The 19,416-nt window shown below is 38.8% G+C and overlaps 1 protein-coding gene across 2 annotated transcripts; it reads left to right on the top strand.

The window, feature by feature from the left end:
* The first annotated feature begins 1,937 nt into the window (after positions 1–1,937).
* Positions 1,938–18,571, top strand: lbr (lamin B receptor). Of its 2 annotated transcripts, none has more exons than XM_026318770.1 (14): positions 1,938–2,088; positions 6,826–7,000; positions 7,212–7,421; positions 8,138–8,230; positions 10,146–10,326; positions 10,656–10,852; positions 11,480–11,534; positions 11,833–12,027; positions 12,171–12,247; positions 12,665–12,790; positions 12,907–13,075; positions 13,365–13,445; positions 15,601–15,723; positions 16,695–18,571. In XM_026318770.1, exons 2-14 carry the CDS (start codon positions 6,830–6,832, stop codon positions 16,853–16,855), a joined length of 1,839 nt encoding a protein of 612 aa, XP_026174555.1. In that variant the 5' UTR covers positions 1,938–2,088; positions 6,826–6,829; the 3' UTR covers positions 16,856–18,571. The 2 variants fall into 2 exon arrangements, with proteins under 2 accessions (XP_026174555.1, XP_026174554.1); XM_026318769.1 differs by having other exon boundaries at positions 12,144–12,247.
* The last annotated feature ends 845 nt before the right edge of the window (positions 18,572–19,416 follow it).

The raw sequence follows: 19,416 nt of genomic DNA, 5'->3' as shown, positions 1-19,416 counted from the left end.
TCATGTCAAGTACATGGCAATATGTATCTAAAGTCTGCTTACATTAGATAGCATAAGCTACTGGTCATACCAGACAATCTCAGGCTGTAGCAACTAAATGAATGAGAACTGAGTAGCTACATTTCATTGCTTCTAAATTCAGCTTTTTATTTGTGTGAGGAAAATAAGCTTATTTCTTCTTTCAAGCGTTGCATAGTCTTGACTTTTAGTGAATCATGACTTTGAATTACTAGCAGGCCCTATCACACATCTGTCGATACACTGTCTTCCCCTGTTTCATAGCCCACTAACTGTGACACCGTGCTACTGCCCCACAGCACCTTGCATTTGCACTCGATGGAGGAAAACAGGAAGAGAAAGACTAACTGAAAATAAGAGCATGAAACTGTTGCTGATGTCAGCAGGCTGAGCTGAGGCGCAGCTTTTCAAGTGTTTTCATGCACTTGAAGAAGCTCCTAATTGTTGTTGCTGTTTTTTTGTTTTGTTTTGTTTTTTTATCTGCTCAAAAATCTTGCCTACTCACTTGTGCTGATGATGTATGACTTAAGAAGCACAACAAAAGAGAGCTGTGGAAAAAGAGGAGGGGCATAAAAAGCAAAAGAATGGGGGTGTTTCTGTTTTTGTTTCTAAAGATGAGTCTATATTTGAATTTACACACTAGTTATGATTGTGTAATAATCTCATGAACTTTCTAGGTGACAATTGAGTTGCCACAGTTATATAAGTTTGAAGGAAACTTCTTGCACTTAAACTTTTTTTTCTAAACAATTATGTGCAACTTCAATTTACAACACATCTGACACTTCCTGTGGGTGGAGCATAGAGAGGTCTAGCAGTGCATGTGCAGTTCATTTCAGCTTTTTTTTTTAATGTGCAGTCAAATGTGGGCTGCACTGTGGCAAAAGCTGCGCTAAGACAGGAAAACAGCCTGAGCTACACAAAGAAAGACAGGAAGCTGAGAAAACATTGATGGTGTAATTGGATTGGAGCATTTGAATTTTCAAAATCAGTTTTCTTCCTTTTTTTTTTTTTTTTTTTTTGAGTTTTGTGGATGTGACATGTAGATGTAAAGGATAAGATAGCTGTACACACAATAACTTTCCATTCTGTTTCACCAGGATTCTTGTCTATCTAGCCAATGTTATACAAACTACACTATTAAATATATTTACTTATATTTGTTATATTTTATTATAATAATTGATTATATTGTTGAATTATAATATATTTAGCTCCACCAACTCAATAATTACACTCTCCACATTATAGTCTTCTCCCACCCCTAACCTACACTTCTTCAAATAGACCCATGGACTCATAATCACAACCTGCCACATTCATATAGAGATCAGGACTCTGCTGTGACGATGTCTATAATGCTGTTGTTATATACCAATGTTTACGTACTGCACAATAATATTGTCACTTTAGGTTCAATTTTTTAATATATGCACCTTTTTTAACATGATCTTTTTATCTTCTTTCTTTCTTCCTCTTCTTCGATTTGCTGCATAAGCTATTTATACACTTGATTTTTCTGCATCTACTTGCAGTTGTTTGCACTAACGGACTAATTCCATTTATCATCATCACAACAATTTTTATTTATATTATTTGCATGTTTATGGCGTATGTCTTCTGCATTACTCTGCCTGCCTTAAATTGCCCCCTGGGTATAAATAAAGTTTTTTGAATTGAATTGAAAATGTTTCAATGTGTAATATGGAAATGTTTATGATGTGATATCTATTTTGTCCTTGGATATATCCATTTTGTCTGACAGTAATTTGATACCAGTAAACAAAGTAGTCGTGACACTGTCCAAACCAATCCCAGCTCAGTTAAACTCCACCGACAGCCAATGAGATTGCAGAACTGTTTGAAAATAACCCTGAGCGAGCCAATCAGCAGCCTTCGCGCCTTCTTGGTCACTGGTGGGGTTTGCCCAGAGAGGGAGGGAGAACGAGCGCTACGTCAAACGTTAGCAAAGTCCTTTTTCAAAATATAAAGCTACATTTATTAATTCCTCGATTTCAGAAGGAATATTTTATAGGTGTCACTCGCTGGAATTATTCGCGTAGTACTGAGGTAAGTGCAACGCATATATTTATAATGCAGAGAAGCAACGGGCTTTACGCTTCTCTTTGTTGGGGAATTTCAGCTCAGCGTTAGGAAAGCTAACGTTAACTCAAGCTGGCGGCTACATGGGCTCCGACTAGTTCTTGGAACTTGTTTTCACTGTCCCATTTTAAATGTTGGGAAAGCTGTTACGTTGTATATATAACTTGCTCCTCGTTTAATATGTCGTGATTTTAACTGCATTGCGACGTTAACTGTTTCGTTATTAAAGCGCTATTAGCCAACCATTTGAACTATACGCAACCATACAATGTTCAGAAATTAGACGGCGCCGGCTTAGACATGGGCAGTCTTCATTAGATTGCAACTTTGACATTAGCCCAGTCGCCTTCTACGCTGTCTGCGCACCACACGTTTTAAACTCTTTTCCACGGACCCGTCACTAACTTATATTAGGTCCAACTTATTCATACGTGCGTGTGGTTTGACTCTCCGATGGATGCGTTACGTTTCTTCGTCAACACTATTTGAATGCATGACGTTTTCCCTCCTTTGCTTTCTGTCGCTAGTAGCTGCATAAGGTTATCTCCTAGCTAACAACGCTAACATTAGGCGTACTCTGTTAAAGAAACAGCTCCTGGGACAACTTAAACAACACCTGCCACCACTAACGAAGACACCCCAACCGTGTGCTAAGCAGTGAAATATTTTAAATTCGTGGATTTAGGAGTAAAACTATAACGTTAGCTAATTTAAAGCGCTCGTTAACCGGACTCATTCTTAAAGTGAAGATATAGTGAAGGTGTTAAATTTCACCTTGGTGTCACTTTTAGACACCGTGTTTGTTTTATTTTGGCCTTTTATAGTAAAAACACCTGCACAAGCGATCCAACCGGCAAGCGCCAGCAGATCTCTGCCCTCCACACAGTAATGAGCCCATTACGGCCGATAACAGCATATAAGTTAGTTATTACATCAGTAACATTACATCTGATGGAGGGAGTACAGTTTGTATTGAATGCGTTATCTAGCTACGTCTTTTCTGTTGTGGATCATAAAAGAAAATGGAAATTAAATATGCACCGTATAAAACCCATACTGCTGTATGAGCCCAACCAGTCATTGCCCCTTTGGTGCGAGTTTACAACTTCATTTCAGCATGACCGAGGGATGTCTGTCTGCCTTTCACTTAAAACTCCACCCACGTTACAACCGGATCCTTTCATCGGCTCAGCCTAAGGTCTGATGGGAAAGTCACGGTTTAGTCCTGACTTTCACATCCCGTATGGAAGTCGACAGGCAGACCAGGAGAGCAGCGCAGGAACGTACTTAGGGTGTGTCATATTAAAACTCAGATGTGTTGGATCTTTGTGTTTTGATCATATGTTGGCAGTGGATTATGGATTGACTGCATATGTTTAACCTGGTGAGCCAACTTCTTAATGGAAGCTTTTAAATCAGTGGAGTTATTTTGTGTTTATAAAGGCTTACAGCAGATTATGAAATACACATTGGATTTGTTTGTACAGCACTGGGTTTGAAGTGGTACTAATGAAACATTAGTAACATGTTTTAATGCCTCCTCTGTGTTCCAGTCGCAAGATGAGGTAGGAGTGATATAGAGTAACAGGAATATGTGTGGAGTATGTGCTTCAGTATGCGTTTGTTGCTATAATTTCTTTTTAATGAGCTTTGTCTGCGCACCGGTTTGACTTGACATTTGATTGCTTTTCAACTAACATTTATTTAGTTGCTGGTTTTTGCAGTGTTGAACAAAATCATATCAGTTCCCAAATTTAATGACTGTACAGTAGTAAAACATTACCATAATTTTGTAAGTCCAGTTAAATTCTATTTCTGCCTTCAAACTGGCTTTTAGATTTGGCAAACTAAACAGCCACAAACATAGTTATCTATCACTTGTATAGTAGCTGGTCTGAAATTCCTCATCTGGAGGCCATGACTTGAATGTCACAACTCTTTCACACACCAACAGGGACAGACCTGTCAGCAGTTGTGCAGCAGTCCACTGGTTTTCTAGACACCAAGCCTTCCTGGTCACTAATGTTCCATAATGCTGACTTTGCCTGGCCTACCTCATTGTGTCCTGCGGTGCATACGACTGTAGGCTTTTGCCATTCTAGTGTTAGCTAAAGTAGGATTGTCCAGCCTCTCAAATGTTTGGATGGTTTTGAAGTTGTAAACCAAGAATATAATTAAATCAGTTGCACAGACACATTACTGCACTGACACTAATGTACAGTTTTAATGAATCCATAGCACTTCACCTGAAAGTAACGTCATATAGTTCACATTTACGTAATGTCATACAATTGACATTTTTGGTAAATCATTGCTTTATTCCAACCAAGGATAATACTGAGGTATTTGAACAGTTCTTAAACTAGTGAAGCTTAAGATGTTTTGGTTTTTTGTTTTGTTTTGTTTTGGTTTTTTTTTAGTGAAAGAGCAACCTCACCTACCTGTATCCTTTTTTACCAACTTAGTTTCACACATCAACCAACAAAATAAAATCAGAAACATGGGTTCAGCTGCTTTTCTTTTTTCTTTGTAGTTCAGGGGTTTCATCCAGTTTTGGTCTGGACTGCAGATGACATATTATGTTGTCCAAGGGTCGAACATTATTCAATGTCATTTTTAATTTTCAATACTGAATGCCTGGGGGAGTGGCCAGAAGCTCACTAGCCTCTGGTCATGTCTTATTAATAACAGGGGTTTGATTTTGTCATCTGCCATTGTTCCTTTTGCAGCTCAAGAGTATCTTAAAGCTTAGAGTGAAGACTTCTGTGTGCTTGCTCTAATCCTTAGCATGTGCCTTTTTGAACAAAATCTGCTTAGCACAATCACATGATTGGTTGTACTGTTGTGTATATTCCTTTTCATGCAACATTTCTAATTTTGGTTTGTGATTCATTTTAAATTAAGTTTGTATTTTTTTCATCAGATGTACCAACCAAAAAGGTTTTTGTGATGTCAGTATTTCACACAACTAACACTGAAATATTATCCAGCCATAGTTACACTGCATGCAGATGCAATAGATAGACAGAAAGCTGTATTTCAAGTTTGTAACTACCAAAGCAGTGTGAGTGACAATGAGCCATTTGAGATGCCCCTCTTGTTGTCATTATAGCATATTGTTCAAGTTTGTGCTCATGCTGTGTTTCAGTAACTGTGTAGAGCCAGAAAGGGCAGGATGGAGTGACAGTGGCTGGAATTGTTTCACATTATCCTTCTTCACTGTACTTACTAGTTGCAAATTAGGTTCTGCACTGCTTAGAGTTTTCTTGTAAGTAGTTCCCTGTATAAAACCCATATGTAATGGCTTTATTTTGTTGTTTAATTAGCCTGAGGTTCCCAAATTTGGGGACTTTGGGGAACAATTAATGAACAGAGCGTGAAACCATACAGTAACACCAAAAGAATATAGCGATGTTCCACATCAAATGAAACAGCTGAGTCTGGGCTACAAGATTATAAAAACATTTTTTACATTCTCCAAGCACAACAAAAATGACAGCTAAATGAATTATTAAATATTAAAGTCCACACAGCACCGCTGTGTCAACCCACTCGCCACATTTCCGGGTCTACTGCTATTGTACTTTATGTGAAACACAAAATAAGCACCTCAAATGAAAGCAGAGACTCCACAGATTCTGAAGTTGTGCATCAAAACACGGATACAACAAAGCATTCGAAAGCTGGAAGCCAAAACCCAGCAACAACAGAAATTCCTTCGCTAAACGATAACTGTAAAAATTGATCTTACCTTTGTTTTGCCGTCAAAAATGGTATTTTACCGGTAAATCCATACTCCATTGTGTCATTCCGGGAGTCTCTGGAGTCTAGGACCCAAGGGAGAAATTGAACACCTTAGAATGCAGCAGCCTGGCCTCCCTCCCACACTGCGTTCTGCGGATTCTGATTGGATGACCATGCTGTCGATTCCATTTTGGCGAGTGTAGTGTCATTCTACTAGCTCTAACGATCCGAACGAGGTGCCAATCACTCAAACCGACCAATCCATTGCGGAGATAAAGCCCTGGGCAATGACATGTACGAAAGGAGAGATTACAAATTGCATTGACGTTTAGGGAGAAAAAAGCTGAATTTTGGGGTAGCAGATTAAAACTTTCCACTTAATTATTCTTTTTGAAAGTATTGAATACCGTTAGTGATATTTAAATAAAATCTATAGGCTTTTACATGATAACATACAAACGGCACACATGGTATCTAACTGCAATAATGCCATTTTTGGACTACTCGCCTGTACTTTTCTGTACTAAAACCTCTGAAATTTTGTTCCGCTTCAGTTCATCAGATTAAACTATTGCAGAGATAATGTTAATATGTTTTATTATGATTTCATAAAGCTTTAGGACTAGCATTATTCTAAGAAATATTCATTACAAAACTGCTTTTCTTTTTTTTCCTTTTTCTTTTTTTTTCTTTTTTTTTTTTAATTTTTAACTACATATTTGAGTTAATCGATAAAATCAGTTTATGGCCCAGCCCTAAGCATTCAGCCAGTTTTGTTTGGGCTACTGTAAGTAAACAGAGCTGTCATATTAAAGGGTCATCTTGCTGACAGTATATAAGGCTGTCTATATTTGTGTCTTTCCCATTATTTCTTGCCTCTTTCCCTCTTTCACTTTCTTCCCGCCTCATTATACTTTTTTCTACTCTCACGCATATTTTCTTGCTTTCACTGTTCCTCAGATCAATGAAGATGCCTCCTGTGAAGTACCAGAGAGGGGACACGGTGATGGGCCGCTGGCCTGGTAGCAGCCTGTACTACGAAGTCAAGGTGTTGGGCTTTGATGCCAAAAGTCAGCTCTACACCGTCATCTACAAAGATGGTACTGAGCTGGAGCTCAAGGAGCAAGACATCAAGGTAGGGCTAGAGCCACAGAGGTGCCTGCAGACATTTTTCAGTTGAATTGTCAGTTTCAGTTAAATCGTTTTATTCTTAAAAAAGCAGATATAAAACCAGACAGTAAGTTAAATATTTCACCTAGTCATCTCTGTAATTCAGTTAAAACACCATATCATCATCAGTTACTAATGGCTGTGTTCTCTTTGTTTCAACTGTTGTATTTCTCCAGAGTGCTTCTGGGTTCCAGACCCGCTCACGCTCGCGCTCTCGATCACCAGGCCGTCGTCGCAGCCGGTCACGCTCTCCAGGGAGGACAACACGGCGTTCATCCTCTCGTACAGCGGCAGCTGTCGCTGCTGCAGCTATAACAGACAGTGCTCCCTCCTCTCGCAGGGATACAAAACTGAAGGACACAGTAGAAGTTACACTCAGCCCCCTGGTAAGTGCCACAGCTTCGCTTTCTGTTATCCCAGTGCTGATGAAAAAGCTGGAAAGTTTGAAGACTAATGGTGAATTTGACAAAGGAGATCATCCGAAAGAATGAATACGTTAGGAAAATATGATAACTCAAAATGGAGATTCTAAATAATACATAGACTCTCATCACCTCTACTACGTATTAGATGATTGTGTTTTATGTATGTGCGTGGTCACTGTCGCTCCATTGTATTTGCTGAATGTTATGCTATGGACAAACATGGCAGAATATTGACTGCCCAGTGGACTTACCAAATGCACTATGAAAAGACATTTTAAGTATGTGCAGTATCATTTAACTTGCAGCAAAGAATGCAGGAGGGCAAAGACATACACTGTCAGATTTGCCAAGGTGCCATGATTACAAAGAAGACTATCCTTGTGGCATTTTCAGTGTTTGAACATGAAGTGAAAAAGATATAATTGTTACCATATGAGATGTAATAAATGATTTCTTGTTAGGTTTTGGTTAGTTACACCTAATTAGCTGTACCATTTGAAAAGGCATACTGGCATAATCCACTTCATGGTTAAATGTTACTGTCAATGTTACTGCCAATTTCTCTCTCTGACATTCTGGACTTTAGGCAATAACACTGTCATGTTCCCTGTGTCTGGTCCTCACTCCCCCCCCCCCCTTTGTGTCCATCAATCTCCCCTTCATTGTTTGATGGGCAGCCACAGGCAGCTGAAAACAATAGCAACAATAGGCATGAAAAGAAAGAGGAGAAACAAAAGGAGGACAATAACACGTCTAACAAAGTAAATGAGGTGAGTTTAATAAACTGTTCATTCTGTTCTTTCCCATGTGGGAATGTTTTGGAGAGCTTGATAGTTTTCACATTTTGAAGGAGTGTACTTGAGGGTTTGTGATTTAATGTGACAAATCACAAACAATTTTTCGTGTGAAGAGCATATTTCTTTTTGTACATCTGCTACTTATTTTAATCACAAGCTTTTAACATTTGCTTCTGTTTTTAGCTGAAATCATTTCATGGTGTTAAGAAAAAAAACTGCTGTTTCAGACGTTATTTGCTTTCTAATAGTGACTGGGCATTGAGTTAGTTGGAACTAATGGAATGTCATGATGTGTGCATGTTGGAAGTACCGTTCGCATGTTTTCCAATAGAGAGGCACTCAGTTCACAAGACTGTGCTTCATGGTGCACTAACGTCCTGCTATGTGTTACTCTTCCTGCTTTTAAATTGTTCTGACAGTTTTGCAGGACTTCTGTGTTATTCTTTGTCTTTATTGGTGCCTTGAGCAGGACTGTAGACATGAGTTAGCGTCTAAATTCATTGCTAATCTGTATGTTTATGTGACCTAATCATTTATTTTAGATGGGTATACCTTAGCTTTTTGTGGTAAATTTATGGAGCTCAGTTGCAGTCTTGCAAAAGTATGTTTTTCAATCAACAGAGAAAGGAAAGTCTTATAAGTGCTTAATGATCAGATAAATATTATTTTTAAAGTGTTTGAGTAAACAGGATTGACAAAAGTTTTTAGTAACTCACATCCTCAAGGACTGTAAATTTATAATGGTGAGGATTTTTGAGGATGTTATTGTGAAATTTGATTTCTAATCTTCATTTTAAAATCTAATTTATTGGAAAAGTCATGTCATTAATCGTAATGGACATAATGGACCCTAACCTTCATGTTTTTAGGCTTCATGTCAGAGTCAGGGTGGATTAAAATTTTCTGATTTCACATATAAACTCCCGACAGTGTCATGAGAATCATGGCCAGAGATAGTCTGGAGTTGTCGTTTTAACACATGCAGCCACTGATTCAGGCCAAGATCAACTCCCTCCCAGGCCTCTCTGTAAATGTGAATGATATTGGCAGACAAGCAGAACAATGAACATATTTACACACACCCAAATGACTTCTAACACACACACAGACTTCAAAGCTACCTATGTATAAACCTGATTTGCTCACAGCTTCTGATCTACCTTCATGGAGACACACACACATACACAGTTTTTCTGTTGATTGTATTCTAAAGAAGTTGAAAACAGTTTTGAAATAAATGTGTGTGTCATATGTTTGCTCTCTATGAATACAATTGCATCAGTCAGTTTTGACCTGGCTGACCTGACTACTGGCTAATGTTTGAGATATACCAGTCAGTGGTTATCCAAACTAACTAATAATTTCTGCTTATTTTACTCAAAAATGTGGTATAATTGTAATAGAGGTTTATTGTTCATAAATTAAGCATAATAAAATAAGAAATATTAAAAGAAGTTTAAAATAGTTAATAATAGTATATTAGTATAATAGTAATTGGAATGATGTTGGCTATGATGATGACTATTTGCTGCCATTAAAAAAAATTTAAATGGTTTCAAAACAATATCTTGACTAAACTTTGATATATACCAGTCTGTGATATTCCATCATAGGGAAAATAATTCAGAATTTCTGTTGGGTTTTTTTCTTGTTGTTTTTTTTGTTGTTGTTGTTGTTGTTGTTTTCCTCAAAAATCAGGCTTTTATTTAAATGAGGTCTATCATATTATACATTAAAAAATAAGTGTAAATATAGGTTATTATGTTGGAAACAAGTTCACTAAAAAGATGAAACTATAAACAGTCAAAACAGACTGTCCTCCCCGGGGGGAGGACAAAAGGTGCGTAGTAAATTTGAAGACAATTTAATAATAAAACCTTTCTTTCAGAAACCAGAGGCAAAGGTACAGACTGAGTCTGAAAAGAACCAAGGCCGTTACAATCTGCGCCGTAGGAAAGATGATGGAGATACCAAACCAGTAGAGGCTAAACCAGAAAAGGAGGCCAAGATTGCTGTAGCTCCAGCAGCTTCCACCCTCTCCACCCCACTTGACTTTGGAGGGAAAATAGGTAGGTTACAGGATAGACAGTCACTATGAAGCTAGTTTGGGGAACAAAACAAAGAATTACAAAGTTTCATTGATGTCCAAGCCTACTACTCCACTGAACAGCCACACTCAGTTAATTTGTGTTTTCTTTTAATAACAGAGATAGAGACAGACAGAATATAGTATAAACCTATGGAATTATCAGAACAGTATGGATTTTGTGTAATTCTTTGCTGTACTAAACTATCCAGAGGTTTAATAAAAACGCGAAACGTGTGTTGTTGATCATACTAGTTGTCAGTGTGTAACTGTTAGTCACTATGATTGCATTATATTTTTTCCTTTCTCCAGGAGCATATTTCTGGCTGCTCTTCCTGCCAGCCTGGGTTCTCTTCCTGATTCTTCAAGTTAACCTGGTGGACCCCAGTCTGGTCAACTTCCCCCCTCCTCTGCCTCCTCTTGAAGCCTTCTGGGATGCCCAGGCCCTTGGTTTTGTTACTCTCTGGATTTTATTCCAGGCTGTGCTGTATGTCCTGCCTGTTGGAAAGGTGAGTGAGAGGTGTTAAGAACTGTACAGAGTAGTGCGTAACATCATCAGTACATTAGCCACAGTATAAGTAAGGTGAAAGCTGCCTAACTCTCTGTATTTGCTTTGTACTACTTTCTCTATGGGGGAACACACGTGAACTGGCACGTGACTTTTTGTTTCTTAGCTAGTAAGAAATTGGGATAATGGTCAGGAAGTTAATGAGATGCTCCACAAGACATACAATCTCTGGGGCATCTCTGCCTCTTGATTTATCACACCAATACGAGATTACTCTCTGCTCACCCAAATCATACAGCTGCTTTTGTTTGATATTTCAGTTCAGGTATTATTTTCCTCTAATGCAGAGCAATAACTGATGTCTGTCTTGCATCTTCAGTGTTGTACTCCCATTCAAAAGTCACTATACCGGTTATAATGAGGAGAGTGTAATCATATAATGCATTTCTCCCCTCATTGAGGTTAACAGTAAAATTTTACTCTGAAACAAGTGGATCCATCTGTTTTGACATACCTTGATTTACTTGTGAGTGACACTAACATGTACCATGACTTGACCCTCCACAATAAAATAAAATGTATCATTGGTCAGCCATTAATCCCTTTTTCCTCTGTTTTTCCTTTGTAGGTGAGTGAGGGCATGCCGCTGCGCTCTGGGGAGAGACTGAAGTACAGAACCAACGGTGAGGCTGAGTGAAGTGAATCCTACAGTTCTCCCTGTGGAGAAATCTTTAGTCTGTGTCTGTAACTATAACACAAGTCTGACAGCTAATCTTAATGTGCTAGTTACTGCTTTAACTGATTGCTGCATTCTTGGAAAATTTAATCATTAAAGGGAGATGATTTTACTGTAATCTTGACATGTTAAACACACATTTATACTTTTAAACTCTTTTTTTTTTTAAATTCCAAGCAGTTTGCTGTCTGTCTCTAGGTCTGTATATTTATTCTCTCTATCTTAACCTCTCTGCATCCTTCCAGGTTTCTTCGCCATCGTTGTGAGTGCTGTAGCAGTGGCAGTAATGGTGCACCAGGATGTCGACCTCACCTACATCCACAGCCATTTCCTGCAGCTGGCCACAGCCTCTTTCCTCATCTCCGTCCTGCTTAGCATCTACCTCTATGTCCGCTCTCGCTATGTTGGCCAGGAGCAGCTGGCACTTGGGGGAAACTCTGGTAAGGGGGAAGATGCAGAGTTAGTGCCTTTTCTATTAATGCATGTGTTTTGACTGCAGTAGGATTTAATCATTGCACAGTTGTGTGATGTCTTTTCTTACCACATGTTTCTCCAGGCAATGTGATTTATGACTTTTTCAAAGGACATGAGCTCAATCCCCGCATCCAAGACTTTGATCTGAAATTCTTCTGTGAGATGCGTCCTGGGCTGATTGGCTGGGTGGGTAATGCTACACAAAACCTTTGTTTCAAAAATATATTTGTTTATTTACCATCAAATTTGCATGTTTGTACTGTTATAGGCAAATATTGTGATTGTAAGTCAAAATGACTTGAGTCATTGTATCGTGATTTTTTTATACCTGTATACCTCAGGTAATTGTAGTTGATGACCATGTGCCATTGAATGGACTGTGATTTTCTGGTGGAAACTCTGATGGAAATTACTTTAATATAATCTGCAGATTTAACCTGCAAACTCAGTTATCTTTTTCAATTTTCTTGTGTTATTCAGGCCAAACGACTTCAAAGTAGAACAGTGGCTACAATTGTATCTTTATAAAATATAAATGTACACCATTCTGGGTGATTAGGAGTCATTCTTGATGATGGAGTTCCTCTGTTTCATGCTGTGCAGTGTTTGATCAACTTTGCAATGGCAATAGCGGAAATGAAGCAGCAGGGTCTGGATACTCCATCAAATTCCATGATCCTTGTGAACCTCTTCCAACTGCTGTACGTGGTGGATGGACTCTGGAATGAGGTATAACACAGGACAAACAAAATGGGCTAGCTTTTGGTCATTTTGTTAAATACTGATAATTATGTACATGCCCAGGTAAACAACTTGTTAAACATTACCAATTTCCATCTCTTCAGGAGGCAATCCTGACCACCATGGACTTGATGCATGATGGTTTTGGCTTCATGTTGGCTTTTGGTGATCTGGTTTGGGTTCCCTTCACTTACACCATACAGGCCTATTACCTGGTCAGCCATCCCATCCCTCTGAGCCTCCCAGCAGTTATAGCCATTGTCATACTCAAGAGTGAGTATGACACAGAGCATCCAGCTCCTTTGTTTGCTGAATTCAGTGTGGATTATTCAGTTCATATGGCTGAATGCACTAATAATTTTTTGTTGCATTATATTAATGTCTTTCTAATTTAGTAATTTCTTAGGACTTTAAGCAAACATTAAATAATTCAATGGTCAGGTTACATTTTATATTTCAGTGGTATATTTAGCTTGTTTCAAAAGTAAATGGGAGATATACAGAACCAGTTCATTCATGTGGCTTTTGATGCTGACATTTTCTCTTGCTCCCTGTTCTGCAGTCATTGGCTTCTACATCTTCAGGAAATCCAACTCTGAGAAAAATGCTTTCCGGAGAAACCCATCAGACCCAAAACTGTCTTGTAAGTACTCCTGCAGTCTTAGTACAAGTATGTCTTAGTTATATGATAAGATAAGATACGAAAACCTTTATTTATCCCACAATGGGGAAATTGCCTTGTTGCAACAGCAACAATACAAGTACACATCGGTCGTCCGCGATGAACCCGTCCGTGATGAGCCCGACAAGTACACAAAAGTAGCAAAGATGTATGATAAATAAGAAATTAAAAATGTAAAACAACAATACAAAAACTATAAGTGTGTACAATATGTGCCTATGGGATGGTGATTTACCTTATAATACAGTATTGCACATGATTACAGGAGATGGATGACAAATGTACAGTTAGTCATGTTCATTGTAGAGTCTGACAGCAGCAGGAAGGAAAGACCTGTGGAATCAGGGTGGATCAGTCTGTCACTGAAGCTGCTCTCCAAGGCAGACAGGGCATCCTGCAGGGGGTGAGACTCATGGTCCAGCATAGATGTTAGTTTAGCCAGGACCCTTCTGTCCCCACCTCCCTCAATGAGTCCAGAAGACAGCCCAGGACAGAGCGGAACTTCTTGATGACCTAGTACAGGTTCTTCCTTTCCCTCTCTGTGATGCTGCTGCTCCAGCAGACCACACCGTACAGGATGGCTGATGCCACCACAGAGTCATAGAAGGTCCTCAGGAGTGCCCCCTTTACCCCAAAAGACCGAAGTCTCCTCAGGAGGTAGAGCCGGCTCTGGCCCTTCCTGTACAGTGCATCTGTGTTATGAGTCCAGTCCAGTTTGTTGTTCAGGTGAACACCCAGGTACTTCTAAGAGTCCACTCTCTCAATGTCCGTTCCCTGGATGTTCACTGGTAAGGGGAGAGTAGCCCGACGTCTGTGGAAGTCCACCACCATCTCTTGGTCTTCCCCGTGTTGATGAGGAGGTGGTTCTGCTGACACCAGTCCATGAAGTCCTGTGTCAGTCCTCTGCACTCTGCGTCGTCGTCGTCCGTGATGAGCCCGACAATTGCAGAGTCATCGGTGAACTTCTGCAGAACTCAGCCATCCGTGTTGTGTCTGAGGTCCGCAGCGTAGAGGGTGAAGAGGAAGGGGGCCAGGACGGTCCCCTGGGGAGCCCTCACACTGCAGGTCAAGATGTCAGACACAGTCCCAGGCTCTCACAAACTAGCGCCGGTTTTTGAGATAGTCCAGGATCCACTCCACCAAATCAAAGTCTACACCAGCCTTCTCCAGTTTGTCCCTCAAAAGCACTGGTTGTGTTATTTTCATGTCAGATCTATGTCTGTGACTAAGCTGGCAACAGTGGCGGAAAACAAGTTGCAGTGTGTTATTTAAGAAGCAGACTGCTTCGTTTGAAATCAATATGTATACTTAAAATATTTTCATGCAGCTGAAGTAGAGTGAAGTACTGGTACACTGTTGTGGGTTCCTCTTCTTATTACCTATCAAGGATGGCTCAATCTCGAATTGTGTTTTAGTTACGTTTATTTGCGTCAGTTAAACTATTTACACTATTTAAACAAAATGAATTTACAGTCCAAAGAACAAGAATGCCTCCAATACTTCTACTGCCAGGGTCAGACAAGAAATAAAGGGGAACTGCAAAGGTGGCTGCAAACATTTCACTGGGCAGCACCATATCTGGCTTTCTTTCACTTGTGGAAGTTTGACAGTTATTGAATTTAGAATCCAAATCCAAGAAAGGTTTTGTGAGCGTACAGCCGGTGGAGGACTTGAATGTGAGCACAGGAAATTTGAACAGACTCTCAGTTCTGAGCATCAGTAGAGCAAATCTGCAGCAAGCATGGGCTATGTGACTGTAAGGACATAACACTTTATATTGGTAACTGAGTTGACAAACAAATGATCCAATTTATTGACGATTTCGTGCATAATTTTCATACAGTATGATCATGAAAATAAAGTTCATGTCAGTGTTCTTATATTCTAGTTCTCTGTAACATGAAAAAAGTCTCTTAAGCAAAAACTATAAGTTGGATGGGATGTGATCATCAATATCAAAAATATCAGTATAATAATATTTAGATATTTATTTTTGCACAGCCCTAGCATTGACAGAGGCCAAAAAAAATCTTTTGACTTATGTTTTGTTCTGTTTTGTTTTTGTTTGTTTTTTTTTGTCCCCCACCGGAACTTCTGTCTTTCCTTTTCTCTCCAGATCTGAAGACAATCCATACAGCTACAGGGAAGAGTCTCCTGGTCTCTGGCTGGTGGGGTGTGGTCCGCCACCCTAACTACCTGGGAGACCTCATCATGGCTCTGGCCTGGTCACTGCCTTGTGGTGAGTTGTTTTCACACTTGCCCTACAAAGCAACTTTTTACACGAGTCAAAACAAAGATTATAGTGAAGTGGACAGAGAGCAACTGAAATCACCTAATTTTTGCATTTACTGGTCAAAAAAAAGGATCTGATCATCTAAGTCACAAGTGCAGACAAACAAAAAGTGCTTGGGGTAGTAACATGCAAACAATTACAGTATTTTTTATTTATTTATTTATTTATTTATTTTAATCACTGAACACTTAAACGTTGGCAGAGATGATGAAAAAGGGAAGTGAACCCATATGATTGGTTCACATGCTGCTCTAGTGCTCCCTTTAAGCTTTAACTGTTACTCTTGATTTCTTTTACCTTTCTGCATTGGACCTGTGGAGTCAGCTGGTTGCCCACTTCTATGGAGACTAGCTGTATAACTAAATTCATTCACAGACAGTTTGACTGGGCTGATCAGCATCTACTCTCTCTGAGATGACTAACTCAGTCAGTGATTCATGAAGTCTTCTAAAATCTTTTTTATGCGTCATGATTCACATCAGCAGAAACTTTTTATGAAAAACAGTCTCCAGTCTGGTTTCACTGACTGGGCTTTAGCTGTGTAACTCCTTACTCCACTTAGCTTTTGTTCACATTAAGGGCTTCTATGTGAATGTTTGAAAGACGTACCAAACAATGATTTTCACGTTATTAGCTAAAACAAATTGATTGTATTCCCAAGTCAGATGAGAATCAGAGTGTGTTTAAATTACAAACATACAAAAATGCAGGTAGTTTCAAAGGGTTCACTTAGCACTTGCCACTGTACAAAATTCAGATTCAGTCCTGGTTTCTTGTCCTAAACTTTGCAGTAAGACCTGCAATGACACATGTTTTAGAGCAAATGACTTTGTCTTAATATGAAACCATATAAATCCAACCAAGTTAAGCTTTTATTCCTGTCCCCTCCACTAAACCTTTACTATCCACATCTGCAGGCTTCAGCCACCTTCTGCCATGGTACTACATGATCTTTTTCATCATCCTGCTTGTGCACCGAGACTCACGTGACATGAGTGAGTGCAGGCGGAAGTACGGCTCAGCATGGGAAGAGTACTGCCGGACTGTACGCTACCGGATCATTCCCCATGTCTACTGAGGAACCAGGCATTGGGTGCTCCAAGCTGAGGCCTTTTTGAGTCAATATTATGGCTGTGAAGGCTCGCAAAAAACCCAAATATGAATGGATGGACAGATTCCACTTAAAATCAGGTTGTTTGTTTGTTTTTTTAACCAAGATGTTTTTTAAATTGTGATTCTGGACTGAAGATGCTACAATACATTGAATTTTTTACTAAAAATGACACTCATTGGTGTCATGGACTAATTGAAGAATTGCCTTTTTAATAGAGAATGCTTAAAAATATATATTTTAAAAGCTTAAAAAATGAGGAGAATAAATCCCTCTGCTAGGAATGTCTTGTTAGGATGTATATTTTTGTATATATACATTTGTTTTAATACTTCCAGAATAATGCTTCACTTGCAAATTCTTTCAGTGACTTTCTCTATCAGCTCCAATATTCAGTGTTATTGTATCAGCTGTGCTATTATGAAAAATTTTGTGAGTAAGCCTTCCCACTATCAATAAACAGCTTGTTTATATCGCAGTAGTTGAGGTTAAAATGCTACTTTTTTTAATGACCTTTACAGTGGAATTGGGACTTAATGCTCTTTCTCAGGACCCAGAACATTGAATTAGATAATATTTTGTCTTTGTGTATATTTTTGTAGGTATATCTAGTTTTGACTTAAATACAAAAGATTTTTCAGAGTTCCAACAGAAATGCAAGGAATCCAAATGGAATTGTTGTTTTTATTTCCAAAGTGAATTTGATTTGGCTTTGCTACCTCAGGTTCATCCACTTTGCAGTTCTCCCTTGTGTGTCCTCTGGGAGACACAAGGGAGAGTGACAGTGTGTAACTGAGTGGGAGACAGTGTGTAACTGAGTGAGATGTCTCTGGTAAACAGAGTAAGATGTTTGTTTTTCTTTGCAACAACAATAATATCAGCATAATCAAGGAGCACCTACCCACAACACAGATGGATCATGTTTTTACAATGAAATTCCCAAGTAGTTTTATTTTTGCTTTAGTTACTATCTGTATTTTGTGACGTTGTTGAAACCATCTTGGCTTTTACTTGTTTGAGCTTTAACTTGCCAGGTCATACAACGATTCTCGATCACATTACGATTACGATTAAGAAGTTAGACTGTGAAAACATGCAGAGCTGTGGATTGTTTAAGCATTTGTAATCTGCATTTGCAAACCCTAAAAAGTAATTTTATGCATGTGCAGCCGTAGATGAGTACATAAGTAGCAATAGATTAACTAGACTATGCTGTGCTGACTGAATACCATGTAAATATTCTGTTTTTGTTTTTCCTTTATCATGTTCTTGAGTAAAAGAAGTGAAAGTAGCACTGTTTCTCAGTAGATAGCCTATTTAATGTTGCTTTTTGGGGGTTATATATTTTTTTAAATTATGCTACTTTTGACCACTGTAGTTATGTTTACACCTAGATCTGGCATGTTTCTGGGCAATTCTTCAGACTTTCTGAAAACAAATGTGGAATAGTTTGCCACACTTATTTCCCCACAAAGAAGAATATGATACTTGAGATATGACTATCCTGTCTGTTATGGTGATTTTGCTTTCTGACCATCGTGGTGGTAAAACGCCTCTCCTTTGTCTGTGAGCAGAAAGCAATACATGAGATGTATTTTCATACATGACAGGTTCAAATGAGCTGAAAAAAGCTTATCTGTACAAATGTTGCAGCGTAAAATAAAGATTTACAGTTTTTTTGTCCTGCCTCTCTTGTACCAACTTGCTTTACACCGTGCAAGTGAACTTCCACATCAGCAGTTTTGACATTCAGAATGAACATTCAGCCCTTTTGTTTTACATATCTAGAACCTGTAAATAGGCATCTGCAACTGCATCGTTTCTTGTCTTAGCTTTATTTGAAGATATCTGAAATAACATTTGTGCTGCTTATGATTTGTGCATATCTGTATTGGCTTTTTTATTAGTCAATGTACTTTGGAAATGTACTAGCAACTATTAGATTGTAGATATCAGAAAAGTGCACTTTCATAGTAAGAATGTACTGCAGATATCCAGAATGAAGGTCAAAAACCACAGTGTGAGTATGTGCAACTCACTCTGCGGTTGCCACAGGCTAATTTATCCCCTTTTTGAATCACAATGGAAAACTGAGCACCCATTGATCTTTCTTCCAATGGTTGCTTTTCAGAGTAGGTTTACCATAACTTTTATTCTGTTTTCTGGGTCACAGACTGCTGTAAAACTAGTCATGTACCTGGCATGTATCCTGCTGTCAAATTAACTGAGGTTAACTCATTGATTTTCTATAATACTCAATTTGTTGTCACTGCTATAGGTTCTTGGTTCAGTGGGTTTCATAACCTCATATGTCCTGCAGGGGGGACTCTAACCATAAGCACTGCTCTATACACTTCTGACTTGTAGCTATTTAGACAGTTAATCTATTGTATGTTTTATAGACCATCAGCAAAGTCAATTGCGAATTACCATTCAGATTGAGGTGGCGCTGTCTGGCAGTATGAGGAGTAAAGAGATGACCTTGCAACTAAAGAAGATATTACTGAGAATCATAAAAGTCCAAATCT

The sequence above is a fragment of the Mastacembelus armatus genome, chromosome 24 (assembly GCF_900324485.2).
Source record: "Mastacembelus armatus chromosome 24, fMasArm1.2, whole genome shotgun sequence".
NCBI classification, from domain to species: Eukaryota; Metazoa; Chordata; class Actinopteri; order Synbranchiformes; family Mastacembelidae; genus Mastacembelus; species Mastacembelus armatus.
Note: the sequence above shows the minus strand (reverse complement) of the source record. Positions and strands in the feature narration are given on the sequence as shown.